The sequence below is a fragment of the Chelonoidis abingdonii genome, chromosome 5, assembly GCF_003597395.2.
Source record: "Chelonoidis abingdonii isolate Lonesome George chromosome 5, CheloAbing_2.0, whole genome shotgun sequence".
NCBI classification, from domain to species: domain Eukaryota; kingdom Metazoa; phylum Chordata; order Testudines; family Testudinidae; genus Chelonoidis; species Chelonoidis abingdonii.
Genome location: NC_133773.1, coordinates 57,378,103 through 57,405,436, shown reverse-complemented (window position 1 = coordinate 57,405,436; position 27,334 = coordinate 57,378,103). Strand labels below are relative to the sequence as shown.

The window sequence follows — 27,334 nt, the reverse complement described above, 5'->3', positions numbered from 1 at the left end:
ACATAAACAAGGTGAACTCTTTTGATCTATTAATGTACAGACAGGTTAGCTCTCTCAGGTAGGCATGTTCCTTTAAAGGTAAGTCAGTGCGGTCGCCATCTGGTGGCAAGGTTATAAAAGGTGTGTCCAAATCTAAATATCTATTATGGGATGTTACTTCATAGGGCCTTAGTAATTGTTCAGCAAAGTTGGCTACTGTGGTTTACTCATTTCCCATTAAACCTAAAAGCATTAGATACCATGAGAGATGATGTGGGAGGAGTGGAATTTTTTGTTGCATTTTAGGTCTATGAACTGCTCCTCTGTGTAGTTGGTTGACCTCAGCATTACTAAGGGAGGTTTATTTCCTTTTGACTCTCTCAAAAAGGAGATACGGTCTTTTTCTCATTTTATAAACATCTGCTATCATTGTCCAGTCTATCAGGTGGTCTATCAGGTGGTCCAAGCAGGTATTGATAGCACTTTCTGTAGCCTGCTCTTGTACGACATGCTATGTCCTCATATAGTCTCCTTTGAAAATATTCTTATGGCATCTGACTGATCTCAGAGTGTTCTGATTAAAAAAGTTCTATCACAGAGTATTCAACCTAATGGTTTCTTTGAGGTTTATAATGACAATTTAAACAAAGAATGGAAATAAAGCTGCTGTGTCTTGCCTTAAAATTGGGGTGTTTTTTTCTGTTTGGGGAAATCGTTTATTTTAGAAGACATGGAGGTGAAATATAGTCTGTCTCCCAGGGCTTTTCTCGCTATCTAATTGTGTTTATATTTGCACATATTTTAAATATGGGGAGGAAAGACAAGAATGTAGAAGCAGTTGTTTTCTGGCTTTTTCCTGTTACAACTGTGCTACTCTCTAGGTCAGTCTGCAATGGAGACATTTCATGTTAAACCCCTGGTTAGCAGGGCTGGTGTTTCCAGGCACCAGGATTTGGGAGGGTGGCAGAATGCTCCGGTGGACCGTCTGCAGAGATGCCTGTGGCAGGTCCACCGGAGCCGCGGGACCGGCAAGCCGGCCCTGTGCCTAGGGCGCCAAAAACCCTCCCGCCGCTCCTGCTGGTTGGGGTACCAGCCACACTGATAAATCATTTTGTGATGAGGCCAAGAGTTAAATGGTCCTTAGAAGAATCATCAGTGAACCAAAAGTTCCACTGAGAGAAGAACCAGACTTCTGTGCTTCTTACCTATTATAGGTCATCAATATCATGAGGGAACTATGGGGGATGGTGTGCACTCCAGCATCCATGTGCTGTTTATGCAACTGTGTCTTTTCAGTTTTATTTGGTGCTGTGAATGTAATACAGAAGCTAAGGCAGGCCTTTATTAAAATCATGATTTTTCTTCAGCATCCCTGTGGGAAAATCAACATTCTACTGCTCTGAATGTATAGTCTATTCCGAGACTGCTGTAAATGCCGTTCTGTGGAGGGGAGTTTCTGGAACTTCAGTGAGGAAGGTATCCCCCACTCCACAGCAGTATCTGCAAGATTGGTACAGTCCAGTCAGTGTAGAAACCTGTAAAAGTTCCCCAGCTCCCAAAACTGCCTGCTGGCTTTTAATATTCTAACTGGTCAAAAGGCAGCCTTTTTCAGCATTTCAGATGATAAAAAGTTGGTAGGCAGTTTTTTGAGCTGGGTTGGACAACTTTTATAAGATTCCATAAAATTAACTTTCCAGGTATTTTTTATCATGCAGTTGCACAGCTACTATTCTTTAGCCCTATGGTTGTTGACTTTCTATCACACCTTGGTGTGAAATTAACAAAGATTCATGTGGAGTTGACAGCCGTAGGCACACAGATAAAAATGACGCAGAATTAGCATGTGATCTTTTGGGCAGGGAAGGGTTTGAATTAACTTACCTGCAAATACATTATTTGTATTTACATTGTGAAGATATGTACTGTATTAGGAAAGCTGAGATATCCATTATTTTCTTCCATTTATTTCCAATAGGGTTGCCAGATGTCTGGTTTTCGACTGCAACACCCTATTTAAAAGGGACCGTGGTGGTTCCAGTCAGCACCATTGACCGGGCCGTTAAAAGTCCAGTTGGAGGGGTTGGCAGGCTCCCTACCTGGCTCCACACAGCTGCCAGGAAGGGCGACATGTCCCTGCAGCTGTAGACGCAGGGGTGGCCAGGGAGGCTCTGCGTGCTGCTCCCCACCCTGAGCGCTAGCTCTGCACCTCCCACTGGCCAGGGACAGCATCCTGAACCCTGCATTTCTGGCCCCAGCCAGAACCCGCACTCCAACCACTTTCCCCAGCCCAGTGAAAATGAGCGAGTGCGGGAGGGTAGATGAGAGCGAGTGACAGAAGGAGGGGGGAGTGAGTGAGTAGGGGCAGGGACTCAGAGAAGGGGCAGGGGCTGGGCAAGGGTGTTTGGTGTTTTGTGCGATTTGAAAGTTGGCAATCCTAATTTTCAGGTTTGTATTAAATTCTGAGATACGATTTCCTTGTTTATTGCTATAGTGCCCACTGAATGTGCTGTTTACAAGCACTGCTTTGAGTTCCTCTCCTCTCATTTCATGCTGGATCCCCTCCAATCTGGTTTCTATCCTCTCCATTCCACTGACACTGTTCTGTCCAAGGTTTCCAGTGACTTTTTACTGGCTAAATTTCAAGCCCTCTGCTCCTTCATCCTTAGCCCCTGGCTGCATTTGATACTGATTGACAATACTTGCCTTCTCAAAATCTTGACCTTCCTTGTCTTCCATGACACCATGTTCTCCTGATTCCATTTCTTTTCCTTTCCCACTGTCTTTAGTTTTCCTCCCAGATCATCTTCAAGCTGATAATTTGGAAGTCATCTTGAGTGTTTCCGTTTTTCTAACTGTCTAGGTTTTCCCATTCTGCCTCTAATGTTTTTGCGTTTCAGCAGTTGATTTACGATAGATATGTCCAAGGCATAATTGACTGTTTTTTTTTCAGTTTTCAGAAAGAAGTCTTTTTTTTTTTTAATTGAAGCTCGTGTAATATCCACAGCAAATTCTAATGCGCTGATACTTTTAAATAAAAAGTACCCATAGGGTACAATCATAAAATATAATTTTGTAAGAACATAAGAATGGCCATAATGGGTCAGACCAAAGGTCCATCTAGCCCAGTATCCTGTCTACCAACAGTGGCCTATGCCAGGTGCCCCAGGGAATGAACAGAACAGATAATCATCAGGTGATCCATCCCCTGTCGCCCATTCCCAGCTTCTGGCAGACAGAGGCTAGGGACACCATCCCTACCCATCCTGGCTAATAGTCATTGATGCACCTTTCTTCCATGAACGTATCTAATTTTTTTTTTTAACCCTCTCCGTGAACTTGTCTAGTCATTATTTCTGGTCATTAGGATTTGCCTTTGAATCTGATTTCCCCTCAAAGCAGAGTGTCACTGTATTTTTTACAAGATGAATAAGTTAGTAAAGAGGGTTTGGCACTTTTACTGTTGCACATATTTGGGGTTCTATTGAAATATGCCTCATACTGAGCTAAATCAGTGGCAACAATTGTCGAAGTATTTGGTTGGATTTTTAACACTGTTAGCAAGTTTAGGATGTACTTTGAGTGGCTCATTTTTGTCCTCTAATGATGTAATCCTGAGACTCGCTGAGCACTTACAACTTCCACTGGTGTCAAATATTGACAAACAATTCAAGGACCAATCCTGCAAATGCTCTGTGTGTACAGAGCTCCCATGGGAGTCAGCAAAGAAGAATCTTTACAGGATCAACCCCTTAATCTTTGACAAGGAGAGAAACTTGAACAATTGTTGGATAGTTTATCTAAAGTTAGTGAGATGCTCCAGCCAAATTCTGCTCCAACTGAAGATAATGAGAATTTGGCCCAAAATTTAATGTAACATATCCATTTGCAAAGTCAGGTGATTTATACTCACAAGACCAGAACTTAATTTTCTAATTAAAAAAAGTTCAATACCAACTCTTGTGCTCATAAATATCCCTACAGTAATAACGTATAGTGTGGATATGATGGAGATGGAAAAATTTAGTAAGGAAATATATTTTCCTTCCAAGTATTCCAGGACTCATCATAAGCAGTGAGTCTGATGTGATTATGAGAAAACCTTGTGTCTTTTCAAATGGTGCTGTGCAAATTGTCCAATACAAACTCAAAATACAGCCAGAGTTTGTTGATAGACTCCCTGAGGATGGCATAGTTCAAGCAGACCATCTCCAACTGCCCAATGAACATCCTGGATTCTGGGGCAGGAATTAAGATTTAATTTGAGACCATAGGAAAGTTGGTGGGTTCAGGTGCATTTCTTTGAGTTTTCAGGTTTGCTTGAGCTCAGAGGGGCATGAATGCATATGAACTAAACTCCTCCCAAACATGCATCTGCTCCCCTGTGATACAAAACCATCTGGCTTCAAAGTGCTTCTTTAAAACCAAAACACTAATGTTTAAAAGAGTTGAACTCTGTTCATGGTAGGATTTGGATGCCAGCCCTCAACGTTAGCTTTAAGGTAAGGAGGACTTGATGCTGCAGTGACTGAGGGAAGTCGTGAGAAGTGGAGAACTAGAACAGTGTCAGCGGTTAGAAGAGATCCGGTTTCAGTGCACTGAAGGAGCTGATGAGTAAAAAATCCTAGTTGGTGTTGAGGGTAGAGATGCTGGGGAACAAACTTTCTTTGGGATCCGGAGGCAGGCACTTTGCAGTAGTTCAAGTAGAGTGAAACAGGAGGAGGAATTCTCGCTGCTCCAGCCAAATAGGAAGTGCTCATTGCAACGCACCTGGGGCAGAGGGAGAGTTCCCCTTTAGTATAGGAAGGGGTGCTGCACTTCCTTCTGGTCCCCCCTCATTTGAACCTCTGCAGGTGTGTCTTCCTAATGGGTGGAGTCAATGGAGAATGTGTGTGTGACATTGCACTCCATATGATTTTATGAAAATATGCTAATGAGTGTGAATATAATGTAACTGGCTTATGCTTCATGCAAAAGGTCTCTTGTAAGGTATCATTACAAAGCTTATAATCTACTGAGTGTGATCATCCTATTTGTATAAATGTACCACTCTTGTATCTGAAACTAGAAATATGAAATATAACTCTGAGATCCTATTGTAATTATGCAAAGTGTAGGCCATTAACGGTAGTTTGGAATCTTGATGGCTCCCATCAATTAGGACAATTGACTGTAGATGGCTCTGTTTACTTGCAAGCCTTCCTGTGAATCAGGCTGGGAAGAATGAAGGCTTGAGGTCTCACAAGATGTGACCATGTCACCAGGTACTGAAATCAACCTTAAACCTGGGGCTTTTCCATTTAGAAGGAGGGATGGGGACCCAAAGAGACACAAGATTCCCGTCTTGTGGCTAAGCTGTATAAGGGAGTGGAACAGAACAAAAGGGGCAGCAGTCATGAGAAATCCCCTCGCTACCACCTGAGCTGGAACAAGGACTGTACCAGGGAAAAGAATTGGGCCCAGACTAGGAAGGCGTCCAGTCTGTGAAAGCAGATTATTGAAACATCTCTGAGGGTAAGATTTTATCTGTATTCAGTTTTCTACTGTATTAGGCTTAGACTTGCGTGTTTAATTTTATTTTGTTTAGTAAGTTACTTTGTTCTGTCTGTTGTTACTTGGAACCACTCAAATCCTACTTTTTGTATCTAATTATTTTATACTTATTAATTAACCCAGAGTATGTATTAATACCTGGGAGAGCAAACAGCTGTGCATATCGCTCTATCAATGTTATAGAGGGAGAACAGTTTATGAGTTTACCCTATATAAGCTTCATACAGGGTAAAACGGATTTATTTGGGGTTTGGACCCCATTGGGAGCTGGGTATCTGAGTGTTGGAGACAGGAGCACTTCTTAAGCTGTTTTCAGCTAAGCCTGCAGCTTGTGGGGGATGTGATTCAGACTTGAGTCTGAGTTTGCAGCAGGCAAGCGTGTCTGGCTCGAACAAGGCAAGGTCCTGAAGTCCCAAGCTGGCAGGGAAAATAGGCTCAGAGGTAGTCTCAGCACATCAGGTAGGAGTCCCAAGGGGGTTTCTGTGATCCAGCCCATCGCAGTGTGTGCTGGGTAGAAGAGGGGGTAATACTACAGGAGTTGCTTTCTACTCCATTTCTCTCATTCACTGTCATCTCAGACACGCACATAGTACAACTGTGTTGCTAGCCCTGAAAGGCTTCATTATGGTTCTGTGATAACAGATACAGGTCCTTCCCCGTCCCTTTTTGTTTTGAATAAGGGACTCTGACTTGGACAATCCTGTACGTGCTGGTGTCCCATTTCTCAGACATTGCAAATTTTCTCTGACAAGTGAAAACTAAAGAGGAGGGTTGGATTGTGAAAATTTATTCAAGGCATTCATCTCTGTGGTTAGGACAAAAAAAGTCATAAGTGAGAAGGAAGAGTTGCGTTACAGATTGGTAAGATGTGTTATTTAATTCATATTGTAAAAGGCTGGTTGTAACTAGGAAATATAGGGTCTGTAACAAAAAGAGAGGAACATAATACGGAGAAAACTACATTTTTACACAAAGGCACAGATTTCTCTCAGTCATAAGATAATTATATGGCCCGTATCACTGGAATCTGTGTGCATCCCAACATATTTGTGAAGTTGTAAAGAACTATTATCCCTATCTTACAGATGGGAAACTGAGGCACAGAGAGACTGTGACTTGCCCAGTGTCACACAGGACATGTATGATAGAGCAGGGACTTGAAGCAATGGCTTCTACAACCTAGGCTTGAACTTTAACGGCTGACTAGCATCATTCATCTCTATACATATCTACAGGGTATTGGCCCTGCCATGCACCTTTTCCTTAATCCTGATGATTCATTCATTTTTCAGAGACCCATTCTAACCTTTTATTTGATCCTAGATAATGTCAAAATAATTGTATATGATATTTTTAATTATAAAGTTTCTGGACTTCTCTCACTTTAAAGCATGGGCTAAGTAGTTATTGTCTGTAGTATCCTCTCCAAATTTTGGTGAAATTTTCCCGGGAAATGTTATTGAGAGAACAACTGAATATGAAGACATCTGTCTTCATACATTTTTCTATGGCAAGTTTTATTTAAATATCTGTTGGCTGAGGCTGCATGTGTGGATGAAAGGTGCAATATAGTGCTAAATGTTGATTATTAGTTGTCAGTTGCTATCTAAAGTTTTTCAGTTGTTGGAAATGAATAAGGAATCAGGGAATATACAGTATGTACCATAAAATCGTAATAGCAGTGTCCATATTTTTTTTAAAAAAATCCTTTTGTTGATTTGCTGTAGTATGATTCCTATGACTCTTTCATACTGTGGGACATTCAGTCTAAAAGCAAGATATGTGAGAAAGGTATCTGGCAAGAGGAGATAACATAAATTTAATTCTAACATTGCTATTGTTCTTGACTACATTCCGATAGGCCAGCTAGATGGACAAAAATCTTTAGTCACATCTATATCTCTCTGAATAACCATTGTGAAGAAGAGCAATCCAGGGTCACCACACTTTAAACACTGCCAGCCAACTCTGGGGAGAGAGACTAGATATGCTGGAATCACCTGTCAGGAAGAAATGTGGCTAACTGTAAGAAGGAAACACTTTTCAAGATAGAACAAAATGCCATTTACTATATTCTTTGTTTTAACTTTTAGCTCTTCTGTAAGATTTTTTTGTTAAGGCATGTCTCCACTGCAAGAAAATTTGTATGTTACGTTTCCTCTCTAAACAGGTTGCGAGGTCAATACCTTAGCTTGCAGTTCAAGGGTTACTGCTCTCGCTATTCAGAAAAGAAACATCATGTATTGCAGCAACAAATTTTCATTCCCCCCCCCCCCCGCTCCCAAAATAGTGCACAGTGCAGAATGGACTAAGATTAAAATAACTGTAGGCAACTACTTTTAATATCAGTGATTCAACACCTGGTCTGTCTTTTGAAGACATCTCTGCACTAAGCTTACAGAATTTTAGGTACAGTCTATAAAATTCAATGAGTCAAATACATTATAAGATTTTGAGAAATTAGTGGCCTATGTTGGTTTAAATAATAGCACTATATAAATGATGCCCATGCTCTGGTCATGCAAATACATTACTGCAATTATAGAATTATACTGACTTAGCAAGTTTTTAAGGACTTACTGATAACAAGTCCATCATGCTTTCATTTTTATCCCACTATTTTCTTTTTTTATTCCACTCTTTCATTCTTTCTGTTTTTTTGGAAAGCTACTTCTTCTGACTAGTCCAGATGCCAAACGAAAGCACTTGAGACAAATGTTTAGTAACTGTTCAAAATGCTCCCGCTTTAGGGTTCACCTGATGCAATTGTCTCTAGCATTCATTAGAATCTTGTTGAGGTGAGACAAGAACTGGAGGTATTAAGAGAACTTCACACAGTTAGCATTAAGGACAGGTTAATATTTTGGAAATAAACTTGTTGTTCTTGGTATCCCACAGATGGTACTAGACAGGAGGAAGTGGAAGGTGAACTTAGTGAAGAAGAACATTGGTTTGGAAACTCTTCAGAGACCCCATCGGAAGCATCATATGGAGAAGTCCAGGAAAACTTCAAGTTGTCTCTTGAGGATAGAATCCAGGCGCAGTCCACTTCCCCGGATACTTCTCTGGGAAGTGCAACTCCTAGCAGCAACACGCTGGAGCTGATAGCTATTGACAATGAGGCTTTAAAAGACACATTACAGAGCAAAGAACACCTTTCTCCTGATGTGTCATCTTTGTGTGAAGATGAATCTCCTGGCCCAAATAAGCCACTGAGCAATAACCTGAGAAGGCTTCTGGAGGCCGGTTCTCTCAAGCTGGACACTGCTGTTACAGTCAATGGCAAGGTCGAGTCCCCTGTAAATGTTGGTTCAAATCTCTCCTTTTCTCCACCTTCTCATCATGCCCAGCAGCTAAGTGTTCTTGCCAGAAAGCTTGCTGAGAAACAGGAACAAAATGACCAATACAATGCAAGTAATCGGTTTATATGGAATCACGGTAAGTGGTTGCCAGACTCAACCACCACCTGTGGTTTGTCCCCAGATTCAGCTATCCTGAAATTGAAAGCCGCAGCCAATGCAGTTCTTCAGGACAAATCACTTTCAAGGACTGAAGATACTATAAGATTTGAATCCTTTTCTTCGCCTTTTAATTCTCAGTCTGCCAGCTCAACCTTAGCGGCTTTATCAAAGAAAGTTAGTGAAAGAAGCATGACTCCTGGGCAGGACCACCCACCTCCAGCCAGTTCTTTCCTTTCCCTGGCCTCAATGACTTCCTCAGCTGCCCTACTCAAGGAGGTGGCTGCAAGGGCTGCAGGCAGCCTGTTGGCTGAGAAGAAAAAGTCACTAGTTGCGGAGGATCCCCTGCAGCTTTCAGAGATGAAGCAAGAGAAAGTAACTCCACCACAGTCTTTGGAATTATTGCTACTTCCAGTCCCTAAAGGAAGAATTTCGAAGCCCACTAATACAGGTACGGACCTTTATCTTAACCATCAAGTAAGGCATGTTTGTTTTGCTCTAGATTTATTTAACTCTTCTTCCCTGGGCTGCTTTGTATTGTTTCCACCTATTATGAAAATAAGAACACAGTAAACAAAAGGATAGCTTTTAAATTGCCATTTGAAGATCAAACCATCACAAATGTTTCCATATTTGAAAGGTAATGAGTGTACAGTTCAATACATTTTTTTTTTATTCCATACAAATGCATTTTTTCCTCACCAAGTTCAGAATAGATCCACACAAGAAATATTTAATGGGGAAGATCAAAGAATCCCTGTCAGGGAGCTCATGGTATCAGGGAACATGTACAAAACCAGTGCTTTTGAAATATTGGACAAGGGAGAATTTTCCCTCCTGCTGTCTCTGTCACAAATGGACTTTTGTATAATCGCTTACTACCCTGTCCTAATTTACCAGAGTATATTATTATGTTGCCACTTTTCATTAAAATTTTCTGCAGAAGCATGAACAAATCTCATGTTCATTCTTTCACAATTCTTTGTCATAAGAAATAGAAGAAAATGAACTGCTTTTTCCTAATTCTGCTCCACAAAACCCACTTTATACTTCTTAGCCCACTCCCTCCCTCTTCCTCCCCTAGTTCTGTTAGCATTCTAAGGCCAGGTCTACACTGCGACTTTAAATCGGTTTAATGGCCGATATACCGATTTAACGCTGTATCCGTTCACACGACGTCGTCATTAATATCGAGTTAAACGGCTCCTTAAATCGATTTCGGACTCCTCAAACGAGACGGAGTAGCGCTAATTCGATATGTAACTCGATTAGGGTTATTGACGGAAATCGACAGTTATTGCGTCCGGGCGGCATCCAGAGTGCAGCACTGGACCGCTCTGACGCATCTTGAACTCGATGCAGCGCGCAGGTAAACGGAAAGGCCCCGCGAACTTTTAATATTACATTTCCTGCTATGCCCAGCTGAGCTCTGATCAGCACGCTGCGATGCAGTTTGCAAATCGAAAAAGGCTCCAGCTAGACCGATACGGGAGATACTAGGTTCTATCGCTGTAGTGGGGAGACAAATTGTTGTATGCGCTCCTTACCAAACACGAAATGCCAGAGCGTTGTGAATAAAAAAACTCAGTCCAGCGCTGTGTGACAGGCCGTAACGGGAACCAGAGATCAAATGGAGCTCATGAAGAGGGAGGGGGTACTAGACTCCAGCTATCCCACAGTCCACAGCCAGTTCCTGAAAATATTTGCATTTTGGCTGAAGCTCCCATTGTCTGTAGGTTTCACAACCAGTGTCTGCATGGTTCAGGGAACACGTCTCAGTTTATTCCCACCACCCGTGAAAAAAAAAGGGAAAGATTGTGTGGCTATGGCGTTTGCTCAGATGCATCCGCGAAAATGCGCAAAGTTGTCTGCTGCCTTCACAAATTGGGAGGGAGTGGGCGACCCAGCACCACCCGGGCAGTATGTTTGCCCATCAGGCATGTGCTCTAACACGGAAGTGGGAACTATGGATAGCTGAGGACAGCTACCCACGTGCCCGTCCTGAATCGATGGTAGCTTTGGACATGGACGCAAACAATCGATTTCGGGATCCCACTGTGGACGCGCTAAACCGATTTTATTAGATCTGTTTTGTAATATCGGTTTAAGCTAATTCGAAATAATCGTGCAGTGTAGACGTACCCTAAGATACAGGCCTATTGCGAACTGTACTGCTAACAAAAGAAATTAGGAAAGAATGTGGGGAATTGCATTATTTCAATTATCAAAATAAGCAATATTTTCCTATATACATACTGACATTTCTTTTTAAAAAAATTGTATGCATCACATGTTCGTGTTTCCATGGACATCTCCACGGAATTTAGGTGTTAACTTGCTAACAATGATACTCTGATCAATAGGATGAGAAAGCTGGTCAAAAGCCTTCACAAGATAAAAGGCTTGGGTGTTAGTTTGTTAGGGATTATCTACATGGCAAAGTTTTAGCGGTATCGTTAAACTGATATAGCTTTTTGGACACTTTTATTCCTGCATAAAAGAGGTTTTTTTCAGATAAATTTATGTTGCTTCGGAATGGGTTTACATTAAATTATACTAGTGTAAATGTATTGATTTAAATTCACACCCTTAATGTTATACTGGTATAACTTTCTCACACAGACAAGCCTTTAAAGAGGGGGGATTGCAAGGATTCAGTTACATTTAATATAATACAACATTCTAAAAATATTGTTAATATCTGTTTATTTACTGCATGTGCAAAAGGCTTTCACATGATTTGTTCCTTGATAAGGAAGAGTAATGCAGAAGAGAAACGTTTTTATTGTAGTTAAATCCAACTTCTATATGTTTGGCTAGCGAATTGTGGAATCTTATCTGTACACCTTGGAAAAGAGAAGTGCAGTCTAAGTGTATATGCAGTGCTGGCAATTAATAATCTGGCTGTGATGCAGTGAAATCTCTAGCATCTACTCTGCTTAAAACACAGGAATGCTGAAAGGCCGTAACGGGAGCATGTTACCTCAGGGCCTTGGTAACCATGAAACAATCATTTTACTTTGTTTATATATAAAAATATGATCAGTTTATATGTACTGGGCCTTCACCAACCTCAGTTGGCATCCAAACAAACTTTATCATGATATTGTAATAACAAAGATACTTGTTGAATTCTAGCTCCCTTTCTGACATGTTCATTAGTTTTTCACTTGAAAGGAATTAACCCAATGAAAATAAGAGACCAAGAAAAGCTGTGAGGTAGGGTATTTGGATTTTGAAGGAATTTGGTTCTCTGTAATCATTCTTTCTGCTGTAGAGACGCACAACTTACAGAAAGAGGTCACTGTTGTGTGACTTTTGAGAAGTAGACATTACAGTACTCCTCTAAAATATTGAGTTGGGCACTTGATCATGTGTATTTGCTATGAAAATAAATGTCACACATTCTTTTGATTCTTTTTGCAGCCATGGTTTTATGGAAGTAATTCTTTTTGCAGCCACATTTTTATGGCACTGAAACCATAATATAATATTTCATTTTATAAAGTTTTGTCTGTGTGGGCCTTCTCTTGAGGACATGCTTATGTTGCCAGTAAAATAAACATTTTCCCTGAAGGCACTGATTGGCAGATTTTCCCATATATTTTATAGTTGAAGAAAGTCTGCTTCCAGTTATTATGAGTCAGCTTCTTTCATCAGCAATGAAGATAGCCATGATAGGCAATGATCACTGAGATCATTTACTAGATATTGGAAAAAATAAGGAGGCAGTAAAGGGGGAAATATGTTTGTTTAAAAAAAAAATTAAAAAAAAAAAAGCACTCTGAACAGGCCTACAGCATGCATTAAGCTCTGAGTTCATAAACTTTTTTTAGTACATAAGGAGCAATAGCACATCAGATTGTGGTCTTGTCAGATCTCACGTGCTAACCTTAGTTAGGCCTGATCATTACTTGGATGGGAGATGCTCAGTAAAGCTCAAGGTGGTTCAGGAAGAGACTGAAGTGGAACCCCCTATATTGCTGTACCAGTGGTGTCATGAAACATTTTAAAATTGGTATTGCTGTCTTTTGGATGAAATGTAAAATGAAGTCCTGACCTACGTTCCCTCTAAAGTGCATGCATGCGCAGCCATACAGGAGGTCACCAAGGACCGTGCGCTTAGTAGAGCCACGCAGCGCACACTACACTCAGAGGCATGGCCACAGGTGGGCCTGGAAGATGGCAGTAGGGTGAAGTGGGAAATAGGGGGTATGTGGAGGCAATAGGGTGAGGTGGAGGGTGGTGATGGGGGAGCTTGGGGCATGTGGGACTGTGGCAGGGCCAGACACCTCTCCCTCCCAGCTGCGGGGCTGCTGTGGCGGGATTAGACACCTTCCCTGGGCCTGCTGTGGCGGGGTGAGGCGCCTCTTACCCCCTCCCCCCCCGCCCCAGCCCTGGGGCTGCTGTTAGGGGAGAGGGATGTGGGGATTCCTTTCCCCCCACTGCACTCCTGGGGCAGCCTGCACCTCAAACCCCTCATCTCCGGCCCCATCCCAGAGCCCGCACCCCGAGCCGGAGCCCTCACCCCCTGCACTCCAACCTTCTGCCCCAGCCCTGAGCCCCCTCCCACACTCTGAAACCCTCAGCCCCACCCCCACTGCACATAACAAAATTCATTCCGTGCATGGATGGGAAAAATTAGAGGGAACATTGGCCCTGACTCTCTGTTTAAGATCCCATGCCACTTTTGCAAGAATGTGAGTGTTAGTCCCTATGCCTGGATCAAATTCCCATTTGAGTAATAAACATTTTGCATGGAACACATACAACATTCTTCCTGATTTTCAATTGGATTCAGTGAGTCTGATTCTCCTCTCATAGCAGTTTTACAATCATGTAGTTCCATAGAATTAATTGGAGTTGTTCCTGATTTTACATCAGTATAAGTGAGAGGCAACACAGACCCGGTATTCTTTGCTTATGCTAAAGCGTTATACAGTGTTATAAACAACTCTTGTGTTCCACCCCAGCAATGGCTGCATTGTCTTGGTGGATCACACAATTCCTGTATATTAGGAATGCTCATTGTTATCAGCGGAGCTGTACTCGCTCACTCCAGTTCTGGGTTTGGCCTAAAGTAATGTGCAAAATTGCTGGTAAGCCACCTTGTTTATAGACCTTAGAAAATAGGTGAGAGAACTTGCTACATTTATTTCTGATTCACTTCTGATGATAACCAGTTGCTGAAAAGGAGACGTGATAGAAGAAAATGACTTGAATAAAAAATGCTACTAATATATATTTCTATAGTTTGTCTCTTACCTTCTATAAAGAAATAAGGAAAGACATGAAAAAAGTGAAACACTAGCAATTATAGTGTTGGTTTCCGCTGACTTTTCAAAGATGCAATGACGGAGCAATTTAATAATATATTGAGCGTTATAGAAATTCTACTTATGAAGTTTTCCGAAGCTGCCAAACACACATTGAAAATGTACTCTTTCTCTCAGGCTTGTTGATTAGGTGAGAAGGACTACGTAATCAGACGAATTATATTTTTGTCTCCTACCAGCTAGTAGGCATTATACTGAAACATATTACAAAATCATTCTGGAGGTTTTATTGGTTGGTTTCCAATCATAGGAAATGTTAAATTTCATGAATCTTGCAGGCAGAAAATAGCTGCAAGAATGAAAATACATTATCTAATGACCTGAAATAGTCTGGAAATGATTCCAAATAGCAGGATAGACACTACTAACTTCTGGATTTTCAGAAATAATCAACCTGCCTTTTAGCAATCACTAAAATTATCTTCTAGTTCAGTGACAACACTACAAACTTCCTCATCATGGGCAGAGGCATTTGTAGTGAGATGTCAGAATGTTTCATTGTGTCACGTCAACAACAAAGAATCTCCCTTCCCCTTAGCCTGGTGATTATTCCATATTTAGTAGATAAATTATATTTGCTTGACAAACACAAACATCTTTCCTGAGCCTTGGTTGCCATTCCCTCTTACAATGGACAATACTGTGCAAAATAGTGTCCAAATGTCTAGAAAAAAGCAGTAGGTTTAATGCACAGGATAGAAGAAGAAAAAAATCCCATGACCCTAAGACCACCTGATGGCTGAAGTGGCAACAGCATCTGCTGAGCCATAAGTAAACAAGTTCAACAGCAGGGATTCTGAAATCAGTCCATTCTGACATACTCCAGGCCAGGTTTATGATGCCAGTATGGTTTTTGGTTAAGAAGTGTGGAGAATTCTGTATTTAATATCTTCTGTTTTCATTATCTATCAAATGATGTTTTTGAGACTTTAACTTAAATGAATCTTAAATTACAGATGTCAAGAGGGAACTTAACTAGATTAGGGAGGTTTGAATATGGAAGAAGAGGAACTGAAACGTTTGGTGGGTGTTGGTGTTTAACCAGTACTGTGTCTGTCTTTGCAGATGAAAATCTAAAGTTGTAAAATGATATTTGAGTATGTTTATGAGGGGAAAGTTTTCTACCAGTGGCTGTAAAGGACCTTCTCTTTTTCTTTTCTCCCTCCATTGAGTCTCAGAAGAAGAAGGAGGAAAACCCTTTCAGTGTCCAATCTGTGGGTTGGTTATAAAGAGGAAGAGTTACTGGAAACGACACATGGTGATTCATACAGGTTTAAAAAGTCATCAGTGCCCACTCTGTCCATTTCGCTGTGCACGCAAGGACAATCTCAAATCACATATGAAGGTAAGGGCAATGTTTACTGACAATGAAGAGACTGGCTCAGTGAGCAAAAATATATAGAAAAGAAACTATCTGGTTAAAAATCACATAATTTTTTTAAAAAAAATTCATTTCCGTGCCTGTGCTACTAATAACATGTTATTAAAAAGGAAAGCACAAAAAGTTTTAGATTTTTAAAATTTCAATTTGTTTGCCTTTTGGATTTGGTATAATTATGGCAATGAAAACAGTCTAGTCAGTTTCACCTTCTGGCTCTCCTTTATGGGCACTACAATGCTGTAAAGTTTCGTTTGCAGGCATTTCAGGGGAATGTTCAAAACCGAAACAATAACTGTTTTCACTGTAATATGCTTTTGTAAAGAATGTTTTTATTAACTTTAGGTTTTATTTATTATACACAATTTATATTTCAAGCCTAACCTACCTGAAGGTTAAATGTCCATGTTAAACTGGCAAAAATGAACAAATTCAAGAAGAAACTTAATGGAAAGGCAGTAAAGTGTTGCAGGAGTTAAAGAATATGGTGTGATGGTTCTTGTGTACCATAATGTGTGCTTCAATGCATGGACATCAGTGAAGTGAAGATGGGCTTTGGCTCATCCAGTCTCTGTACAGGGTTGGTGCAAGGATGTTTTGCCCTCTAGGCGAAACTTCCACCTTGCGCCCTCCCCCATCCCCCACCCTCCGCCCTGAGGCACCCGCCCCGCCCCCCCCCCATAATTTTTTTCAATTCCCCCTATTGGGGCTCTGCTTTCACCCAGCATGCTTGTCGCTGCTTCACTTTCTCTACCTCTCGGCTTGCCGCGCAATCAGCTTATTGTGGCCGCAGCGCCTGGGAGGCGGAGAAGTGAAGCAGCGATGGCGTGTCAGGAGTAGGCGGGCAGAGGTGCTGGGGCAGGGAGTTCCCTGCATCCGCCCCCCCCCCCACTTGCTGCAGGCGGCCCTCCCTATGCTCCGCTGCCCCAGCTCCCTCTGCCTAAATGCTGGCGGCAACTGGGGCGGCCAAAGATCTGGCTACCGCAGTCGCTGCCAAAGGAAATACCGCCCCCCAAATCCTAGCACCCTAGGTTACCTAAAGGGTTGCACCGGCCCTGTCTCTGTATAAAGTTACTGAACAAAACCGCTAAGTTTCCTTCACTGGCATATTTGACCTGTTATAGTAGCAGTACAATTTTTTATTTGTCTGAATTATTTGTTTATAGTTATTAACACAGATAAATATGTGTAAAGTACACAGGGAAATATTGGACTTTTTGGCATGATATGTTACAGCATTTGTTACGTTAAAACGTTTTAGAACACTGGGCCAGATTCTGATCTCACTTAACCAGAACAACTATTTACTTAAGTGGAGTCATCTTGATTTATACTTGTCATGGTTACAGGGTTAGCTGCACCTCTCTTCCCTCTCCAATCTCTGAGTACACCACCTCAGGTCTCCGACCTTGTGCGTCTACCTCTCCTGAGGTGGAACCGAGCAATTCTCCCACTCTTAGACAGAGTCCTGGGCTACAGTACCCCGTGTATCGATTGTGCTTACCTGGCGGGTCTGACTGGATTCAGTACCTGCAATTCTTTGGGAGTCAGTGACCAGACAGGCCTTCTCAAACAAAAATATTGTTTAATCTTAAGCATAGAAACAAAGCATAGCATAAGAAAAAAAGGGGAAGGTTAAACAATAAACAGCCTGTATGCAGGTCTGTCTTACCTAGAGGCTTGTCATCCCTTCTTAAAAACCCTAGGCAGGCCTTTCTTTACGGTCTCCTGCGAACAGTTCTCCGTTCCCTAGAGAGAGTCACTTTTAATCCCTCTGAGCAGTCCTCTGTTTCAGTTTCCGGGGCCTTAGGTTCTCCTTTGTTTACCAGATGGGTCCCCTGTCTTGACAAGCCCTTCTGGCGATTTTAGCAGAGGGTCAGAGGTAGGACATCAAAGTGAATGAATGGTTCTTGCACTGTCTCTTAATTGTTGGTTGCTGGATGGCTATTTGAAGCCATGCTACTCTTTCATACCTTCAGGGTATCAGCCTCTCCTTGAATTATCTCTGTCTTCATACAGTAAACTCCCTTACAACAATCAGACAGATATACAGATCATATAGTATTCTATGCAATAAGGTGGTGATGATTTTATGGAAACTTCTTTGTAACACAGATAAAAACATCAAACTGTCCAATAGCCATTTTTCAAAATTTGCCTTCAACAAAAATTTTCAAAGTAACAAAAAATAGCAAGGAATTAATTAGGTAAAGCAGAGCCGTCAAAAGAAATCCGACAGCACCAAAAATTATTTTTAGTTGTTCTACTGTATATTGAGAGACAGTGTTTAACCAAAGCAAGCTATTCATGAGCAGAAAAATTGCAATTACGTTGACAACTAGTATGCCAGTTTTATCCCAATGTCAGTTAAAACAATGTTTTTATAAATCCATAAGAGCAAAACTGTCATATAAATTACAACTGATCCTAGCTGTGTGCCCCTTTATGATACAGACCCTAACTTGTGACAGTATCACAACTGAGAGTTGCAGGGTTCATATAGGTTATATTGTCTTAAAGTGCTTTCAGAACAAATCGATAACCAGTATAGTAAAGGACTTATGAATGCAAGGAGTATATTTAAATTCTTGATCATAACCATTGAGACAAGTATTTATATTTCTGTGTGGTGGGTTAGGAGTAAAATAAAATATAAACCCAGAATTAGAATTTTTATAAATATGATTAACCCTTCACCACCACTATATGCACACACTCTTCTCCAGTGCTAGCAACAGTTTGAAGAAGACTTGGTAACATCATTGCTTTCTCTAATATGTTTACATGTGAGAAGCATCCATGCTGCCAAACCAAGGGCCACTTAGATATAAAATTACTTTAGTTCATAATGACAGTAGAGCAGGGATGGGCAAACTGTGGCCTGTGGGCTGGATCTGGACCGTCAGGGCTTTGGATCCAGCCTGTGGGATTGCCACTCCCATGGCGCTGCAGGGCTAAGGCAGGCTCCCTGCCTGTCCTGGCCCCGCGCCGCTCCCAGAAGCGGCTGGCACCACGTCCCGGTGGGGTGGGGTGGGGTGGCCAATGGGAGCTTCGGGGGAAGTTACCCATAGGCGAGGGCAGCACATGGAGTCCTCTGCCCCTCCTCCCCCAGGGGCCGCAGGGATGTGGTGCCGGCTGCTTGCGGGAGCAGTGCAGACCCAGAGTAGGCAGGGAGCCTGCCTTACCTCACTGCCACCCTGGAGCTGCTCAAGGTAAGCAGCGCTGGTCTAGAGCCCGCACCCCGAACCCTTGCCCTGAGCCCCCTCCCACATGCCGCACCCCCTCCTGCACCCGAGCCCTCTGTCATACTCTGCACCCCTCCTACATTTCAACCCCTTGCCCTGAACCCCTTCCTGCTTACCACACCCCCTCTCATGCCCTGCAGTCTCTCCTGCACCCCCAACCCCCTGCCCCAGCCCTACATTCATGGCCCTGCATGCAATTTCCTCACCCAGATGTCGACCTCAAGCCAAAAAGTTTGCCCACCCCTGCACTAGAGGGTGGTATTGAGTAGCCACTAATCTGCCCTGAGGATGGTCTCATGGATAGTCCCACAAGGTCTCACTCTGACACCCCTTCTGCTCATGTGTGTGTGTGAGGCTGTTATATGTCCAGATGTGATTCAAAGTGTTGATAGTGACCTTTAAAACCCTTTATGGCTCAGATAACTTGTATCTGTAAGCCTGTATTCTCACCCCATTTCACCATAATGTGTGAGATCAACAGACATGTACTTGAACAAAGTGTTCCCAGATTTAAACCTCTGCAGGCTGGTGACAGAGTGTTCTGAGTGGAGGGTCCTCAACTCTGTCATTCATTCCTCCTTTGTTCTAACAGAGTCTGCATATCAATATGAAGTAAAAGCCCATTGGTTTTCTCTTTATTTTTAGTGGGTGAGTATAGGGACATTGTGTTAAGTTTACTCCTGGTTTGTAGGATGAAGTGCATCTACTAGGGATTAATATTGATTAACTTGGTGGGGTTTTAAAAAAAGCAATATTCATACACCCTGAGTCAATTGTAAGAGATGAGATTTTATAAATGAATCAACAAGTAAAATAAACTGGAGCAAATTATCCATGATATAGAGATGAGGCCTGCAGACTTCAAATATCAGCACTCAACACAGTGTGATGTCACAGGCCAAAATGGACCATTACATAGTGGGAACTGTGGCCTTCACTGGTCATACCACTCTGTTAGAGATAAGGGCATACAAGGATTGTATTGGCCACATTTGGTCTCAATTACGGGCACATTCAAATGATCAGAATTACAGTATACGAGTTTGGAAAATATTTTCTGTTGATAGTATAGTGACATTGGGGCTTGAGATATATTTATATATATTCTCTTTTGAGTAGGCCCCTGGTAACAATGTGGTGCATCAGGGAGGACAAAATCAAGATGAATCCAAAATGCATGTGTGGTTGGTGAGGGGGATAGAGAATATGTGTTTGATAAAGTCACTGGCACCCTGCCAGAATGACATGAGTTTTCTTTGGTGATGGGGTAAGCTGATGACAAAAGAGGCACAGATTTATTTTACCACAATATAAAATATTTCCTTAACCTTCTCTATTTAAAGAAAAACAAAAAGCGTTTCCAAAAACAAAAGTACACAGACATAAAATACGAACAAAAAACTAGAAACAAAACCAAAAGAAAAATTAAATAGAATAGGGTAAAACAAAAAATAAAGCTGTTAATCAGAGGCACAGTATACTTTCTCTTGCTGGAGATTTCACAGCCTACCATTCCTCTGAAACTACTCTATCTTACTCTAGCAGATAGGAGTCTCTCTTTTTATCCTACACAAAGTGTTGCCACTAGCCACACCCACTGAGTCTACTATAAATTCAGGCTAAATCCCTGGCTGCAGCTGAGATTGTATACCATCTCCAGGGCCTATGGTTTCTAGCTGTAGCCCATGAAAGCTTATGCTACAATAAATTTGTTAGTCTCTAAGGTGCCACAAGTATTCCTGTTCTTTTTGTAGAACAAACGAATGACTAAAAAATGAAGTCTGTAATGGAATGGATTTGTTTGTCAATCTGCACCATCTGCTCAGACAGGATTCCATCAAAATCCAACCCTTTTTTTGTATAAGTGTGTTGAGAGGTTTGTGTCATGTTTTATGTTCAGTAGAGCAGGATGGCAGACAGGATTGTTCAAAGCATTAATCAATTGCAGTCTTCACCCACTGTCATCAAAATCTAGGAGCCTTTTCTTAATTTTGTTTCTTACGGCAGCACAGCCTTAAGTCACAGTATCTTTATCGTCCTCTAGAATTCTAGATGTTGTGCACCTTCCTATTATAATTCAGGAATCTGAGTTTTGATTTTTATTAGTGACTTGTAGGTGTTTGCTTAGGGCATCTTTTTTGCCTTTTCATTTCTTAGAAAATCAGTTTTGATAGCTTTATGTTAACTGTCATGCAAATAAGTTGGGACTAGAGTACAACATTGCAAGGAGCAGAGCACTTCTGGTGTCTTGACTCCAGCTATAGAACATGTAACTATAGGGTACTGGACTGATTCTAACCCTGACCGTGTTCAGCTTTATACCTACCTTTTTGATAAAGTTTTATCCAAGGACCCCTTTCCACCACCTACTTGCAACTGGAGGCAAGGAAGTGAAAGGCAGGAAGGAAAAATACCCACAGATACCTTTCATAAACGAGGGAGGCTGTGAGAATTGTAGCAGAGAATCCTGTGGCACCTTATAGACTAACAGACGTTTTGGAGCATGAGCTTTCGTGGGTGAATACCCACTTCGTCGGATGCATGTGAGAATTGTGTCATTTAGGGCATGCACATTTTTATGTTTAATAGTTGTATGACATTTGGATTCTATGATGATACCCATAGAAAAACCTAAAATATATTCAGTACAGAACTGTACACTAAAATTAGTTTTTATTCACCTGGATTGAGACAAAAATCATTCATAACCCAAAGTTTCAGTCCTTATGCGTGGGAGGCCTATCTGGTCTTCTCCCAGGAACTCAGGACTCACTTCTGGTACTGCAACATGATTTAAACTGGTGCTACATCTGAAGAAAGTGATGTTGACTGGCATAAGGATGGAACAAAGAGGATTTCCGAAGGGAAAAAAAAAGGCAACAAAGACGACAGTTTGTAAGCCCTTTCCTGTCTGGGTTTAATATACAACTGGAATTTATTTTCCTTATTCAAAAAAGATTGTTATGTACTTATTTTGAAATGGCAAAAATAACATAAGGGAGAGTGATAATTTGGGAATAAAATCTCAATTTTTTCAAATTTCCCCTGATAGGTAGGTATGGATGGAAATTCACCTCAGAACACTGCTGCAGGCTTCAGGCACCCAGCTTCCAACCACTCCGTATCTATGGAGCATGCACATGCTAAGACGCAGCTTTCTGCTCCACTTCCAACACCATTTGCAGAGGGGTTGGTTAAGATCACAAAATTTATATTCCAGAAGAGCAATGGGGTATCCGCATAAGGATTTAAGAATAAGCATATGGCCCAAAATAAGTGTTATCTATATAACAGTACAAGAACCTTAAAGCGAAAATAGGGGTGAACTCAATTGCCTAGCAATTGAAGTGCTCCTTGACACAGTAGACATAGCAAGCATTGCTGAATCACTGTGGAATAACAAAAAACAAGAATCTGTATTACATGGGTATAAACTATTCAGAAAACATAAATTGTTTGCAGGGATAAGTAGAATTATACCCAACCGAAGATTCTGTGTGAAGAGGACAATACTGTAGAATCTGCAAAAATTCCATGCTGATTAGAAAATGGATACTGAATGCACAACATTGAGGCATAGCAAAGCAGCAGCTAAGGCCAGGTCTACACTGCGACTTTAAATCGGTTTAATGGCCGATATACCGATTTAACGCTGTTCACACGACGTCGTCATTAATATCGAGTTAACCGCCTCCTTAAATCGATTTCGGAACTCCTCCCAAACGAGAGGAGTAGCGCTAAATTCGATAGTGATAACTCGGATTAGGGTTCGTGTGGACGGAGATAGCGACGAGGTCTCAGTGTTGGCAAGAGGATTCTTCCTGCTACCAGCAAGCGCATGCGGGGGTGATGTAGGGTGATCCATAGCAGCGATGTATATGATAGGAGCTGCGCTGTTGGTGGATGTGAAAGAGGGGGTTTGGGCTTTGCAGGTTCCTCTTCAAATGAGCAAGCTCATATAGATCCTGTGTATATGAACGCGGAGAAGTCAAAATTTTAAAGCCTCACTTCCATCGCCACAGTGGACGTACGGTTGGCCGTACCTGCGTCTGTGTGTGTGCCACACCAGTCACAGACACTGAATATTTAAACGATACAAGCGACACTTGTATGAGATCACGTGCTCTGATAAGTGGATGTGTTCTATGTAAGGTACTATCATTGCTCTGTAGGTATCTTCCACGTACTTTCATCCCTGGTTGCCTTCCCATGCAGTGGACATTTCTGAGTCCCTATGCCTACGAGGGCGTGCTGTGATACGGCGGAGGAAGAAGAAGACGCGAGATGAATGTTCACAGAATTCTTGAGTACACGCAATGGAGGATAAACAGAATGATTGGAAGGATGTGGTAGCAAAGTACAGGCAAGATGCCACTGAACGATCTGAGAGGGCTAGGCGGGACGCAGCGTTGGAGAGATGCAACGCTGGATCTGGTGCGTTTCAAACTGAATCCTCCAATGCATGGTGCATCTTAGGAAGAGCAGCACAGTAGCAGAGTGCCGCTGCAGCCCCTGTTAAACCTCCTGTAGAGCCCACGCCCATTATCTCCTCACCAGACGTGTAAGAACGTCGGGGAAGGCTTCTTGCATCCGCCTACTCCTCCACACCCCTGCAAGTTCAAGGAAAAGGCTGTAATTACGCTACAATGTGCTTAATAGCCTATTCCTTCCCCTCCTTCCAAAGCACAGCAGCCAGGACACCTTTCTAATTCTTTGCCTTTTTTATAGTTCCTTTGTAATACAGAATACATCGAAAGGGAGGGGTTGCTTACACGGGAAACTCGAGTAAGGAAATCTAGATTATATAAGGAGATGACTATATTCCCTATAATAGTGGGGTGGTTGCTCGTACTATTGGCGATACAGGAAGCAAACGAGTCACAACGTAGTCTGGCGGCGTAGCTGAACTGTTTTTCAAAGCTTCTCTGATGGCAGGCCTCCAGGTGTGCTCTTCTAATCGCCCTGGTCTCTGGCTGCTCGTACTCAGCGGCCAGGTATTTGCCTCAGCCTCCCACCAGCCATAAAATGTCTCCCTTAGTCTCACAAAGTTGTGGAGCACACAGCAAGCAGCAATTAAGCAGCGGGACAATTGGTTGGCTGAGGTCTGAGCGAGTAAGTCATGATCGCCAGCGACTCTTTAACGGCCAAATGCACATTTCTCCACCATCCGGCACGTTGCTCACTGTAGATTGAAAGGCTCCTCGACATGTAGGCTGCCAGTGTTGGTTCATGAGCCATGGATCAGGGTACGGCTGGTCCCCAGGATACTATAGGCATTTTTTGAACATTCCCACGGTTTTTTCTGGTCTGGGAAGTAATTCCCTTGCTGTAGCGTTTAACACGACTAGTGCTCTGAGACGCGAGCGTCATGAACCCTTCCTGGCCATCCACGTGGATTGGGTGAAACGTCCTCGTGGTCCACCAGTGCTTGCAGCACCATTGAAAGTACCCCGTGCGGTTCACGTACTGGGTGCCCTGGTGTTTCTGGGCCAAGATAAGGTATGGGTTCCATCTATGCGCCCACACAGTTCGGAAACCATTGCAGCAAAGCCATCCACTATCACCTGCACGTTTCCAGAGTCACACTTTCGTTAGCAGCAGCTTAACGATTGCTTTGGCTACTTGCATCATGCAGCCCCAGTCAGGATTTGCCACTCCAAATTGATTCCCGACTGACCGGTAGACTGTCTGGGGTTGCAAGCTTCCAGAGGCTTTGCCACTCGCTTCTCCACTGTGAGGGCTGCTCTCATGTTTGTATTACGGCGTTTCAGGGCAGGGGAAAGCATGTCACAAAGTTCTAAGAAGTGCTCTTAGCATGCGAAAGTTTCGCAGCCATGCGAATCGTCCCAACACGTCAAACAATGCGGTCCACCCGTCTGTGCTGTTTCCCGTGCCCAAGATTTGGCGTTCAACGGTAGAAGATGCCCGTTAATAGCAGTAGCTCCAAAACGCTGGGCGCAGCGGTTATGGAGAATTCTGCCTCCATTCGTCATCGCTGTCCTCGCCGCTCAGCAATAGCTGCTCTCCTCTCCTTCTCTGCCTTTGCAGTTCCATTGTTCAGTATAGTCAGCACGAGAGTAGCGAGTGTTGAACGGTCAGGATACCGTTTGTGACTCAAGGGTCCATGATTGCTGTGCTATGGGTTTGCTCATGCACACTCCGCGAAAAAGGCGCAAAGGGTTGTCTGCTGCTTTACAAGGGAGGTGAGGCTGTCCAGCACCACCCGGGCAATGTTTTCTGCCCCATAGGCACTGTGCTCTCAATACGGAGTGGGAACTATGGGATAGCTGAGGAACAGCTACCCGTGCACGCTCTTAAATCGATGGTAGCCTTGGACCATGGACGCAAGCAATCGATTTTGTGATCGCATTGTGGACGCGCAAACCGATTTTATAACATCGGTTTTGTAATATCGGTTTAACTACTTCAAAATATGTGCAGTGTAGACGTACCCTAAGTCTATTTATAATCATGGGTGACTTCAAGATCTGTATGTAAACTGGTCAATTTTCACATTAGGACAGTAAAAGAAGAAATTTGACACTTCAAATTATTGTTTTTCTGAACACCTAGTCTAGAGCACATATAGGGAGAGGCTATTCTCAATTTAGCAATTAACTCTTTGTATTGTTTAGACTAATTAAGAATGTAAGTAAGTTCAACATCCTTAGGGGAGGGAATTACCAAAACTAGCATACAGGAAGTTTAGACTTGAAATTAGATGAAGGTTTCTAACCATCGGAGAGTGAGTCTGGACAGCCTTCCAGCCTTTTGCCAGTGGAGGCAAAGACATATCTGGCTCAAGAACTAAGCTTGATAGTTTATGGAAGGGATAGTATGATGGAATAGCCTAATTTTGCATTAATTGATCTTTGACTATTAGCGGTAAATATGCCCAAAGGCCTGTGATGGACACTAGATAGGGTGGGATCTAAGTTATTACAGAGAATCTTTCCTGGGTTTTGGCTGGTGAGTTTTGTAGGAGTTGCTTGTAAACTATAATATCCATACAAGACTTGTATGAATGATGTGTGAACGAATGAATATATCTATATAAGTAATCATAGGAATAAGTAGCCAAACAACGTTGTTTGCTGTTATCTTTTATTTTGGTACTTAAAATAAATGTGACAAATGTCTTGTCCCCTTTAATAAGATCCTGCTAGTTTTTATTGGTATAACATCTTGCCCACATGCTCAGGGTTTAACTGATCACCATATTTGGAGTCGGGAAGGAATTTTCCTCCAGGCAGATTGGCAGAGGCCTTCGAGATTTTTCACCTTCCTCTGCAGCGTGGGTCACTTGCTGGAGGATTCTCTGCACCCTGAAGTCTTTAAACCACAAGTTGAGGACTTTAATAGCTGAGACATAGGTCAGGGGTTTGTTACAGGAGTGGGTGGTAAGATGCTGTGGCCTGCGTTGTGCAGGAGGTCAGACTAGAAGATTATAATGGTCCCTTCCGACTTTAAAGTCTATGAGTCTATGGTGTAATAGGGTGGCATCCACCTCTCGTGAGTGCCCCCTCTGATTGAGTGTGTCCACAGTCTTTAAACCAGTTCTGGCCCTGGTATGTGGCCATATCCCCAGGGCTTCCTCCCTGGAGGCACTACCTTTCTGCAGCCCTCCCCAAGCTCAGTCCCTACTCAGTCTCTGCAGCCAGCCATGTGCTCCTTCATTGCTCCCCTGGTCCCTGTTAGCAAGCTGCCTTTAGCTCAGCTTTGGCAGCCAGTCAGGAGCTTGTCCCTGTCCCCACTTAGCTGTCCATGATCATGCTTCTTTTCCAGCCAAGCACACAGTCCTTTCTTCTCCAGCTCCAAGCCACTGCTAACTTCTGCAGTTCCTTTTATATGGTCCTCCTGGGCCTTGATTGGCTGCTTCCCCTGCAGCCACTCTAGCGTGCTTGGAAGACTTTTCCACTGCTCCATTCCTGAGATGGGTGTAGCAGAGCCATGAGACCTCCACCAGGGGACCTTTGGGCCTAGTCCACCCCATCACACATGGTAATACTGAACTTTAGAAAGGACAGTCGTTTTTGTTTTGAGAGAGGAAAAATGCCCTAAATGAAAAGAGAAAAATATAATTTTTGGTCTTAGCATAGTGACTTCTCAAGCATATCCTAACAAGGCCTCAAAAGCATGCATATTGCTAAACAGAAATGGAAACAGGAAGGCAAAGTGGGGCAGGGGAGAAATATGGTTAAATTGTAAGGTTCAAGAAGGTGTTTTAGCCAATTATGTCCTCCAGAAAATGGATATCCATCCCAAACAAAGCCAATAGTAAGTAAAGAGCATAAACTATGGCAGCTAAATTGTCAGATAGTAAGTAGGTCAGAAAAAAAATTTTTTGTTTATTTACTCTTTAAATTCTAAGTGTATTAGACTCAGGAT

General features: G+C 42.5%; 1 protein-coding gene across 1 annotated transcript in view; it reads left to right on the top strand.

Moving 5' to 3' along the window:
• The window catches only part of ZNF827 (zinc finger protein 827), a 133,296-nt gene that overhangs the window by 15,669 nt on the left and 90,293 nt on the right, over positions 1 to 27,334 (top strand). Inside the window, exons 2-3 of the mRNA XM_032764889.2 lie at positions 8,428 to 9,438; positions 15,496 to 15,668. Coding sequence (XP_032620780.1) covers positions 8,428 to 9,438; positions 15,496 to 15,668 — 1,184 coding nt within the window. The remainder of the gene's footprint in view (positions 1 to 8,427; positions 9,439 to 15,495; positions 15,669 to 27,334) is intronic.